Genomic DNA, 11,721 nt, shown 5'->3' on the forward strand with positions numbered 1-11,721 from the left:
CGCCCCGCCCCCTTCGCAATGCCCTAGCCAGCCGCCTTTGGTACATTGAGATTAATGACGCGCCCCTCGCAAGCGGACAATTAGTAATCGTTGCTGCAACCATCACTCCGTCTTTGTCAGGGTCAATCCTGAATGGCATCATATTGGTTGAGCCGTGCCGCAGGGCTGAGCACTTCGTGGTGTGGAGCTGAACCCACGGAGAAAGTGCGGCTGAACTATTATTGGCCAGCACAGCACAATCCAGGCTAAGCTAAATGCTTTCTTCTGACTTTTTCAGCATGGAACAACCTCACACCCCACTCATCCCGTTCAACACCAATATCAATGAAGTTTTCCCTTCCCTTTAATCCCAATCTCAATGTCAATCTGGCTTCAACTTCTGGTTCTGGAACCGTCGTCGCCATTTCTTCGCAACATTTATTTTGATACGCTATTTTGTTATGATTTGTTAGAATGTAATTATCAAAAAATACCTAAGTGTCCTTACTTTGGGATTTGTTACTCCATGTATTGCTGTAAGTTGTTCTCTCGTAAAATATCAAGCTGCACTTTTTATAGGGTGCGATCTTTTGTTATGAGGGGCCCCATAGCCTGACACATTTAGTTTTGAAACGTAAACAATGTCAGTTATATACCCTGTTTTTCCCTCTCTATAATATAAAATGCAGTGCAGGCTATTCAATTTTTGTGGTTCGATACTATTAGATTTCTGAATAGATTCTTTATTAACATTACGTTTTTGATGACTGTTCTGTACATTTGGGCTGTGACTAAGTATTTTAACATTCATTTCTATCCTATGTTAGATGGATTCTGCCAAGCAGAAGGTGAAGACCGATGTGGATAGACAATTCGAAGAAGATTTAGAGAGAGCTCGAGCACTTAGTTTAGAAAGTCTTGCTTTGGAAAAATTTAAGAAATGCAAACAGCAGAAGGAACTAGAAAGGCTACATGATAGTCAAAAGCTATTTCGTCACAATGTATCTGTATCTACAACGCGTTCAGAAGTCCACGAGAGAAAACTGTCTGCACCTCAAACTTCTAACAATAACATTGTTCATGAACGACTTGAATTAAAATCCAGACCAAGACCTGGCTCTTTCAATCCTGGTAAGCTACCTGTATTGCCTTGGTTGTCAAAACAGTTTTTACTTTAAATTTATTTTTTAACCTTTTATGAATTTCTTAGGAGCTGCAAAACTCACACCAATTCTAGCACCACCCCCGACAACAAGACGTGTATCAGTAACTACAACCGAAAGTGCTAAGGATCTAATCTCGTTTAACAGCCCAGAATATAATGAACAATCTTTATATCCAGATTTAGATGACCTATATGGATCACTTTCAAGACAAAGGTTTGTTTATCATGGTATCATGTTCAAGTTGTATCTTATGATAGTACTAAGTTAAGTTCATGGTAAAATTTGAACAAGGAAATTTAAGGTCACTTTGTATTAAAAACTAATTTCCAACTCACAATTAAAATTTTATTTTCTTTTGCTCACTTCAGCAGCAGTAATGATGAATCTTTATCAAATGACCCAAAAGAGGTTTTTTTATCTTCAACACCACGTTTGAGTCGCAGTAATAGCAGTGTTAGTAACTTCGGGTAAGTGCCTATGTACTTCTATATCTAAATGCCAACTTCAAGTGTTCTACAAGAACCCTAATCAGTGTTTTATTGCAGGCCTCAAAGACATTTTTGTCATGACAGCTCACCTCCCACAATTCCTACTCTTTCTCACTCTCAGAGTGACAGTTTGGCCATGAGGAGTGTCCAGTTTCCAGGATTTAATCATCTGAATGTCTCAAATATGTCTAATTTGTCAAACATATCCAGCTTTTCCAATACTTCATCCATTCCTTTTTCTTCAAGTCTGTTATCAACATCAGCACCATTTTTGGGATCAGCCATCCAACCTTATAGCCCTGCTCAAGGAATGGATCCTTTGAAAGCAAGCAGCTCCCTGACACCCTATGGTGCATTGTCCTCAGTTCCGCCATCTATACCTTTTCGCTCCTACCGTGTGCCAGCAAATGGCTCGTCTGACTCTGCATCTAGCTCTGCAGGTTTATCTGCCCATCCTTCAACCCCATTTCCTGCAATCACACAAAGTGGTGAGCCTGCTCTCCATGGAGGACTGGAAGTGCTCAAAGTTGTAGAGAAGAAGGATAACAGCAATTTGATAGACCTATCGCTGTTTGATGGAGCAGATGAGACTAATCATAGATTCCAAGGGCTCTACGGCAGTAACAGTGGTACTACTGTACGAACTAGCGTTTTAGAAGCATTTGATCCCCTTCTTACATCTCAAGGCGCATCTTGCCCAGATACTATTGAAGAACAGAGTGAAAAAGATGAAACAACATCTCAGTGCTCTGGCAGCCTATATGACCCCTATGACCCATTTGACTTTATGTATGCTCCCTCAGAGGGGTCACAGTCTGATCCTGTTTATGCAGCTGTTGTTAAAAAGAAGGAAACCTCAGATGCTGATTCAGTTTCTCCTACTAAAACAGGCCCACCGCCATTGCCACCTCGAAACTATGCTGCTAAGAAGGCTGAAGAGAAAAAACAAAATAGGCATAAAAGTTTTCTTCATGAAGATATTTCAGAAACAACATGTAACACGTCATATATAAATAGTGACTTACGTGCATATCATTCTATGGTACTTTCACTTCGAGCTGAGCATTCTTATGATGACTTGTATACAAATGCAGGTCTAGTCACAAGCTCCACTATCGAAAGTCATTACTCGGAAGGAACAAGCATAAAGTTGGTTGTTCATTCTGTCAATGGGAAAAACTCCCAACCAGTAATATTTACTTGTGATGTGGATTCAACTGTAGAAATAGTCATACTACATGTCATGTGTGCACTGGAAGGTGATATGTCTGGTGAGGCCAGTGATTATGTGTTACGAGTGTGGGGCTTAGCTGAGTACCTCACTCTAAATACCTCTTTGTCTGATTATGAATATGTGCACAATTGCATTAAGCTAGATGAAGATGTCACACTTGCCATAATGCACATAGATGAAGTCAGTCATCCACTGGCTCGCACACTCCAAGATGATAATAGAGATAAATCTCTGACTCTTGAAAATCTCCTACCAAATGAACCTGTCACCCCAATCTCCTATGAGTCACTTCTAATATTACTTGAGACATTAGAACGTGAAATGAATAGATTGCAACATTCATCTGAGCAAGCAAAAGGCAATGGGGGTGTGCAAGAGAGAGGTGTTGTCCAGGCTGTGAAAGCTGTTTGTGCTCTTCTTGGAAACGTTGAAACATCAGAAATCACAGAAGCTGTTGAAGGTTTAGTGCACCAATGCAAAAGCCGCATTTTACCCCAATCATCTCCAGTGCAATTAGTAAGTTGATCTGTTTTTCGAATGTGTCTATATCTTTCCATGTTTTGCACTTATTGTATGGACTTTTATTTTTTGTCAAAAGGATGCTGAAAGCCCATACCGAACAGAGATTGGTGGAGATGATGGATATTACTCAGTTGTCACCTTGCGGCGAAAATCAAATAATGCTTCAGAAAACAACATTGAGAGACATTTTTCAGATATGATATCCAGCCATTGCGAAAAAATTCGAGATGCTGTCCAGCATTTAATTGAAACATACTGCCAGGCCTTTAGAGTAAATTTTCAACTTGTCTCACAACCTATCACTACTGCAGGTAAATCGCAATGTAATTTAAATTAATATATTTTCTTTGTTCTTTGTTAAAGTGTTTGAGTTGGAAAAGTACTGTAAGATTCAAACTAAGTTCCTTTCTGTTTTGACAGACACTCGATGTTTATCAACTGTTAATGACTGTGTGCTTGTTCACATTGATGGACTGCATCGACTCCAGACTTCTTGGGACCATGATGAGTACCTTATAGCAGGGCAGGTGTACCATGGTACAAGACCTATTGGTCATACTGTACTGTCTCGTCCTCTTGCAGTTCAAAACAGCTACTACAAACGTGTTCTGTTTGACTCATGGTTGGTCTTGATTCTGTAAAATTTCCTTTTGCTCCAAACTGAATTCAACCAGCTTTTTCTGTTCATGTTTTTAAATGTCAAAGAACCTAATTAATATTTTCATTTTTAGGCTAAATTTTGATTCTTTGAGTGTAAACATGTTGCCCCGTGAGGCTCGATTAGTGCTGGTTCTTTATGGTCGGTCTATTACTAAATCTGGTGACAATGATCATGATGTTACTGATGGATCACAGCAGATGAGTGAAGTGGAGTTAGGCTGGGCTTCATTACAGTTCTTCAACTATGATGGGTATGATTGTGCATAATTTAGCCATTAGATTGAAATTTTCGTTCAGTCTTTACAAAATTTTTCTACTATTTTAGGATTTTAACTCAAGGCAATTTTTTGTTGTCATTGTGGCCACCTGGGGCTGATAAGCGACTTGGTCCGTCTCCGCTTCCTGGTTCTCAGCCCCACAGTGATGTTCATCCTGTACTTGGTAGGTTCTGTAAAGCTTCTGTATTTTGACTAAGTAAATTTATTTACACTGTTTGTTGGTGGGTAGTTGGGTAATTTGAATCTGCAGCCAGTGTAGTAAGTAATATTTATATTTGTTTGTTTGTTCTCCTGTCAATAGGTGTAGAACTGCCTGACTATGGAGGCACTGTAATGTTCCCCAATGGAGGCAGTAGTGAAACTGTGATAACTGCTCCTACTTATGATTTTGAAAGTCTTGACCATAATACTCAGCAACAGCTACTTGACATCATTGACCAAGATACCTTCACCAGGTGTGTATTTTGATTTAAACTGTTATTAAGTATTGGTATCTGTGTTTTTCCTCTCTCATTTGACATAGTATAATTCATCCTGTATAATATTTTTTTCTGAATTATAGACCTCTTCCAGAGGATCGTGAGGTTTTGTGGGAGAAGCGCCACTACCTTCATCATAAACCAGAAGCTCTAGCCAAAGTAATTTTGGCTGCACATGATTGGGACTATTTATCCTCATCGAAAATGCATGCCCTTATACGTTCATGGACTCCCATGGAGCCGGTACAGGCTTTGCAGCTTCTCCTTCCATGGTTAGTTCTAGAACACAATTCTTCTTCAATTTTTAATAAAAGTAAATAGAGTGAGGTTTCACCTTTTTATACTTTTATTTTAAGTTACCCTGACGGAGAGGTTCGCAAAATGGCAGTTTCATGGATTCAAGGAATAGGACGTGATGAAATCATTGACTACTTGCCGCAGCTTGTACAAGCCTTAAAGCATGAAACTTATGACTCCTCTCCTTTGGCTGCTTTTCTACTGAGGAGAGCCCTGTGTTCCCCCCGCGTTGCACACCATTTGTACTGGTTGTTGACACAAAGTTTACCTGGGCAGTGCCCACAGGTAGGTTGTTTGAAGAGAGAAAACAATTTTTATGCTCAGTTGTAAACATGTAATATTTTGTAAAATTGATAATTTGTGTGCTTTCAGAACTCCTCTGAAACTACTGGAGCTGATGATGTAAGTGTTTGTGAAGCTCGGTATCATAGACGATTTCAGTTAATGTTAAGAGCTCTACTCTCAATATCAGGAGAGGCGCTTCGTCAAAGATTCCTCTCACAACAAATGCTTGTCAAGGTAAGATATTTTAAAACAATCCTGGACATTATTTTGAATGACATTTCTTTGGAATGTCTTCAAGTCACATTTATTTTACATATTTTCCTACAGGGTCTTTTAGATGTGGCTCAGTCAGTGAAAACTACTAAGGAGTCCTTGCGTCTCCAAACACTTGCTCGTGACTTGGAGTGGGTTCATAGATCCCTGAATGAAGCATCCTCCCCAACATGCTTACCTCTAAGTCCAGCTCTGGAAGTCTCAGGCATCCAAGTTAGGACATCATCCTATTTCCCTTCTAACACACTTCCTTTAAAAATAAATTTTATTGGTTCAAGCTCAAGAATTATTCCAGCCATTTTTAAGGTAAGTTATGAAGGTCTATGATGTCCCTCTAGATTAAAAATGAATGCAAATTTAACTTCCTCTCACCTATAAGCTATTACTATTATTTACTACTTATTAAACTTCTTTTTCTTTAGGTTGGTGATGACCTACAACAAGACATGTTGACCATACAAATGATTCGTATAATGGATAAGTTGTGGCTTAAAGAAGGTCTGGATTTGAAGATGGTAACCTTCACATGTGTCCCAACTGGTCATATGAGAGGAATGATTGAAATGGTCCAACAAGCAGAAACTCTCAGAAAAATTCAAGTTGAACTTGGTCTTACTGGGTCTTTTAAAGACAGACCAATTGCAGAGTGGTTGGCTAAACACAATCCTTCAGCTCTCGAATATGAACGGGCAGTTAGCAACTTTACAGGTTTGTTTGTTTGATAAAAAATAATATATATACCTCCATAAATGAAACATAAAAATAATATAGTTATTTGGAACTATCTACCTTTTTCAACAGCATCATGTGCTGGATATAGTGTTGCGACATATATTCTTGGGATATGTGATAGACATAATGATAACATTATGTTGAAAACTTCAGGCCACCTCTTTCACATTGACTTTGGTAAATTCCTGGGAGATGCGCAAATGTTTGGCAATTTTAAACGGTAATTATAATAGACTTAGTTTTATGTTTCTATCTTACTGAAGTGATGATGCTTCAACATTGTACATTCTTTGTTTTAGGGACCGAACTCCATTTGTTCTCACCTCAGATATGGCTTATGTCATTAATGGTGGTGATAAGCCCTCAGCCAAGTTCCATAATTTTGTTGATTTATGTTGTCAAGCATTCAACATTGTGCGGAAACATGGGAATCTTATTTTAAATATGTTTGGCCTTGTATGTTTGTCACCAATTTCATTTTAAAATATGGAAAAGCAATGGATGTTAAGTCATGTAGTTAACACTTGACTGTTTTCATTTGTTCGTGTAGATGGCTTCATCAGGTATACCAGGAGTGACCATGGATGCTGTTCAATATGTTCAACGTGCTCTTCTTCCTGACCAAACAAACCCTGAGGCTGCTGCGTACTTTGCTCGTATGATCCAGAGCTCCTTAAAAAGTTGGTTTACACAATTCAACTTTTTTCTACACAATCTTTCCCAGTTAAGATTTACTGGTGATCACAATGATGGAGAACTTCTTAGTTTTATACCTAAAACCTACACGTTAGTAAATTCTTAGCTCATCTTTTCATTCAACTTGCAATCTTTAATGTATGTAATTTGTGCCTTACTGTAATTTTCCTTTTAGGATGCAGCAGGAAGGCCGTCTCAAAAGTGTGGCTGTATACGGGTGTCAAAAACGTTATGATCCAGAAAAATACTATCTTTATATCCTTCGTGTTGAGAGAGCAAATCAGCCTGATCCAACCTTCCTCTTCCGGTCGTACAAGGAATTTTGTGAATTACAACAGAAGCTATGCATCCACTTTCCTTTAGCAAAATGTCACAGGTAAGAGAAAATAGCTTATCATTAAAATAAGTCAGTATTATCTAAACTTCTAATATATTTCTGTTACTTTTAATACATATTGAAACACAAGCATGAAAAAAGACTAGCACTACAGCAGTATAAATACCTATACTGTACATGCAGTTCTGTCTTATTCTATACATTTTAAAAGATTAACATTATTAAAACCACAATGCTTCACTCTTTTTAGTGTTACTCTCTAAACCACTTTCAGACCTAGTTTCTTTTATATCCTTGGATGACTCAGAGCTATTCCCTTCTACATCATCTTCCTGTTGTTTTTCAGTTGTTGGTAATGATGTTACTGATGAAATTTGTGTTGTAATTGCTCGCACTGGAGGAGCAGGTGGCATGGACTGTCTCGTTTGCGGTCTTGGTGCAGTAGATAGCACTTGTTGCATCCCACGACCCTCATCATTTAGCATAGCCAGTTGTCGATAGTTGCCATAGGCCCATGATTTTGGCCTCTCTCTCTCTTTGATTTCATACTTCTTTAGCCGAAACCTGTACCAGATAGATCGTGGTGGCCTGTGGAAGATGACTTCAATTTAACTATTTCATATCTACAGTTCAGCAATAGCACTCGAGAACAATTTCAATTTGTTGTGAGGTGATTTGTAAAATGTGACTCTATGTACATACCTGTCAGAAACGTCCATTTTTGCTGATAGCGTAGAAGCTTGTTTAATTTTGCATTGTTGAGCAAATCACTAGTTCTCCTCTAGTTCTCCTCCGTGCAAGCTCTGTAATCATATTGGTTTTGTGGGCACTCCCATACTTGCCATCTTATCTCTACTGCTACAGATCAGTTTTAAAATTACTCCCCCCCCCCCCCAATCTCCTTTTGTCGTAGAATATTCTCTTATTAACATTACTTTTTGCTAAACATTACCTTTGCTGATGCTTTTGGCCTTCTTTTACTGCAATTCTTACTATATAGATTGCTCTGCATTCAGAAGTCCGTGCACACCTTATGCCTTATCAGTACCTTGTCAGATAGGCCGGCTATTGTGGTTGAAGTCTGTGTTATCTCAGAACATTCTTCAGTAAGGGGGAAAATCAAGAGTGAATCAGAATCACATTTTTGTGTGTGTGTGTGTGTGTGTATGTGTTTATTTCAAATGAAATTGGCATGTCAAAGAAATTCATATCTATTCGTACTAAGTCCAAATCATCACCACTCCATTAGTTCAATGTGTTGAATCATAGTCACGGTCACTTCCTTGTATTTGCTGTGAAAGAATTACCTGAGTATAATCTAATCTTTCCTTTTTCTTCCCACCCTATATTTTAAGCCTTACAAGTGGTCTGCATATGGGAAGATCTAACATCAAGCAAGTTGCTGACAAAAGGCGCCTTGACATTGAAAGATTTCTAGTCTCTCTTTTTCGAATGGCTGATGAAATATCTCATTCAGACCTTGTTTATACATTTTTCCATCCTCTTTTGAGAGATCAACAAGAAGTCAGTGTGGCTAATATCCATACTTCAAAATACAAAGGTAAAATTATTCCTTAAATTGTTACTCCTTAGCAATTAATTACTCTATTTCAGTCTTACTGAATCAAATAATCTTTACAGAGAAGAAAGCATCTCGCCCACAAGGGCTAGAAGCTCATCGTCTGAAGGGTCAATTAAAACTTTCTATACAATATCAACGAGGAACATTAATGGTAAAATACTTTTTACAATATTGACTGGTAATATGTAGCTTATATGCATACATACTTGATTCCTATCTAATTAAATTTTTTTTACTGTTTCTTAATGGCCAGGTTATGGTACATCATGCTAGGGAACTGCCATTTTTAGCTGGAAGTCAAGAGCCTTCAGCTTATGTCAAGGTGTATTTGCTACCGGATCCTTCTAAGGCAACTAAAAGAAAAACAAAAGTTGTCCGTCGAAATTGTCATCCTACTTTTATGGAAATGGTGAGATCTTTTTTTGACATTCTGTGTTGCACCGCTACACACTGCTGCATTGTATGTTTACAGTGTTATGTATATATAAAGCAATTGAACCACTCACTCACTCCCCTTTTTCTATTTCCAGATTGAATATCGAATGCCATTAGATGTTATCTGTCACCGTACCTTACAAGCTACTGTTTGGAATCATGATACATTACAAGAAAATGAATTCCTTGGAGGTATTTCACTTCCTCTGGTGTCTTGTGATCTCTCAAAAGAAACAGTTGAATGGTATTCTCTTGGCAACGTTTGCAGATGACATCTTTAAATCTTAGATAGAGCACAATGTTTGTGATTATATTTGCTCTGTGCTCTGTGATAAAGTCTTTGGTAATTTTAATTTTCTGTTGTTCTGTCTTACATAACAAAGTCAAGATGCATTCTGCACAGAGGTCTTTTACCAAATTAAGAAATTAGTCCTATGAATTGTAATGTACTTTGTGCTCCGCTTGGACTCCACCCCTGTGGGTCCTTTATGTTAATATCAAGTTTTGCCTATTATTAATTCTCTTTTAAATCCCAAGCTAATCTTTTGAGCTTAGCAAATCATAATTTAGCACCCAGAGTGCAGTAAAGGATTATCCCGTGGATATGAGGTTGGTTTTAGATTCAGTGTATAGGTAGATACTACTTTTACATGTCTTTTTGATTTCATTTGCCTGCTTTATGATTGGTGGATGGTTATCCTGTGGATGAAAAAACCTATATCCTGATGCATGTATTGTATATTTTTATTACAAAGATGATTTTGAAATCTTTATATGATATTTGAAATGAATTTTGATAGCAACTTTTTGATGCATATACTTTGTTGGTGTTGTTTTAATGATTGGTATGCTCGTGGCACAATAAGTATTCCAGACTGCTCTTGGCACAATTCCTGACTGAACAAACACTGTTGCTGTGATGAAAAATAATATTTTTTTAAACTTACGGTAGATGGAATGGTTTTGTTTGCTCTCGCCTCTTCTAAAAAGAAATACTAAAAACTTACCTTTCCATCTAACTGAAACAGCTATGGTCAGATCACTTGTTAAATCTTACAAGATCTGTGCTAGATACTGAGAACAACTTTTGTGATTTAGTGATGTGTTTGATTGGTGCATTTTGTGGTATGTATTTGATAAATTTACTGTTGCTCTGATATAATAGATATATTTTTCTTCTGTGTGATGAACTTGTTTTAATTAATGTGTACATTTGCTTGCCAAGTCAGCTAGACAAAACAATAATATTCAGCTACCTTATTTTTACTGAACGTGTAGTATTTATAACACTACTTTGGCAGCTCTATGTAAACTGTCATTCATCTTTTGTTTAGCTCCTGTCTGAAACATTTTCAGAAAAGCTGTCTGTATTTTTATGATCATAAGGTCTTAACAGTGTATTCACTTTAATTATGTCCTTAGCAAAATACTCATTGATTTACGGTATGTTGTTTATGCATTAATTTTAAGTTATCCTTCTTTTTCTTTTTTTTTGTAATCATTTTCATGTAGTTTTGTTGTAATTTTTGTTGGTTTTAATTTTGTGTAACAGCAATCTTTTATTATTTCTATTAGATGTATTATCTTAAACTCTTGTGTATTTGTTAAATAATCCATCTATTAATCATTGTTTTGTGTTATAGTCTGTTTATGATAGACCAATTCTGAATGTATGTGGTCAAAATGTGATTTTACATGTAGTCAGTATGACCATAAGATATTGTTGGAAAGATGAAATGTCCCAAGGGGTGAAATTTGAACTGTGGTATCATTTTTTACACTGCCATTTTCTTTTTTAAGAGTCATTCCGTTTTAAATAATCTAATTATTTATGGCTGGGCACTTGAATGGTTGAGTTGTGTTCATGGACTTCTGTAACTGTTCCGTATTCATTATTCTAACTCTTTTAAAATGTCAGTCTGGAATAAAGTTCCGGCTCGTGGACTTAAGACTGGAATAGCATTTAATTCCACGCTAAGTAAAACATTCCAAACACTGCTCACTTCTTGAACCCTTTGTCTTCTACTTGATTAGTGGGTTAGAACAATGACATGTCTGCTCATTCGAGTGCATTGCAAGCTCATCAGTATTTGTTAGGACATAATGAACCAAAACTGAAACCAAAAATGTAACTTTTATCGTAAGCCGAGAGTCTATTCTAGAAGCAAGTAACTGCACAACCAGTTTTAAAAGGAGATTTAAACATTTTTATTCTAGTTTTTAGAATTTCTAAAGTGTTTTTATGCAGTAGTCTGTGCGGGGGGTGATACCCACCATT

General features: G+C 37.2%; 2 protein-coding genes across 3 annotated transcripts; one reads left to right on the plus strand and one right to left on the minus strand.

The window, feature by feature from the left end:
* Positions 1 to 358: 358 nt before the first annotated feature.
* LOC113206440 (phosphatidylinositol 4-phosphate 3-kinase C2 domain-containing subunit beta) lies at positions 359 to 11,445 on the plus strand. 2 transcript variants are annotated; one of them, XM_026422531.2, is made up of 23 exons: positions 359 to 515; positions 807 to 1,110; positions 1,190 to 1,358; positions 1,514 to 1,612; positions 1,691 to 3,383; positions 3,466 to 3,700; positions 3,810 to 4,011; positions 4,121 to 4,300; positions 4,375 to 4,490; positions 4,629 to 4,782; positions 4,890 to 5,078; positions 5,163 to 5,388; positions 5,476 to 5,622; positions 5,716 to 5,967; positions 6,084 to 6,369; positions 6,463 to 6,613; positions 6,693 to 6,849; positions 6,944 to 7,179; positions 7,265 to 7,465; positions 8,782 to 8,987; positions 9,068 to 9,159; positions 9,262 to 9,417; positions 9,539 to 11,445. In XM_026422531.2, exons 2-23 carry the CDS (start codon positions 807 to 809, stop codon positions 9,713 to 9,715), a joined length of 5,628 nt encoding a protein of 1,875 aa, XP_026278316.1. In that variant the 5' UTR covers positions 359 to 515; the 3' UTR covers positions 9,716 to 11,445. The 2 variants fall into 2 exon arrangements, with proteins under 2 accessions (XP_026278316.1, XP_026278317.1); XM_026422532.2 differs by having other exon boundaries at positions 1,517 to 1,612.
* On the minus strand, positions 7,503 to 8,540 carry LOC113206443 (uncharacterized). Its single transcript, XM_026422535.2, has 3 exons — positions 8,379 to 8,540; positions 8,129 to 8,229; positions 7,503 to 8,014 (listed from the first exon to the last, which is right to left on the minus strand). The coding sequence occupies exons 2-3, from the start codon at positions 8,143 to 8,145 to the stop codon at positions 7,648 to 7,650; spliced, it is 384 nt and encodes a 127-aa protein (XP_026278320.1). The 5' UTR covers positions 8,146 to 8,229; positions 8,379 to 8,540; the 3' UTR covers positions 7,503 to 7,647.
* Positions 11,446 to 11,721: the final 276 nt, after the last annotated feature.

Source organism: Frankliniella occidentalis, unplaced genomic scaffold, assembly GCF_000697945.3.
Source record: "Frankliniella occidentalis isolate FOCC.00 unplaced genomic scaffold, Focc_3.1 Scaffold114, whole genome shotgun sequence".
Taxonomy (NCBI): domain Eukaryota; kingdom Metazoa; phylum Arthropoda; class Insecta; order Thysanoptera; family Thripidae; genus Frankliniella; species Frankliniella occidentalis.

Coding starts and splice junctions, on each gene's coding strand:
- LOC113206440 (XM_026422531.2), top strand. CDS start 807: ATGGATTCTGCCAAGCAGAAGGTGAAGACCGATGTGGATAGACAATTC. Junction 4,012..4,120: donor CGTGTTCTGTTTGACTCATG/GTTGGTCTTGAT, acceptor TTTCATTTTTAG/GCTAAATTTTGATTCTTTGA. Junction 4,301..4,374: donor CAGTTCTTCAACTATGATGG/GTATGATTGTGC, acceptor CTACTATTTTAG/GATTTTAACTCAAGGCAATT.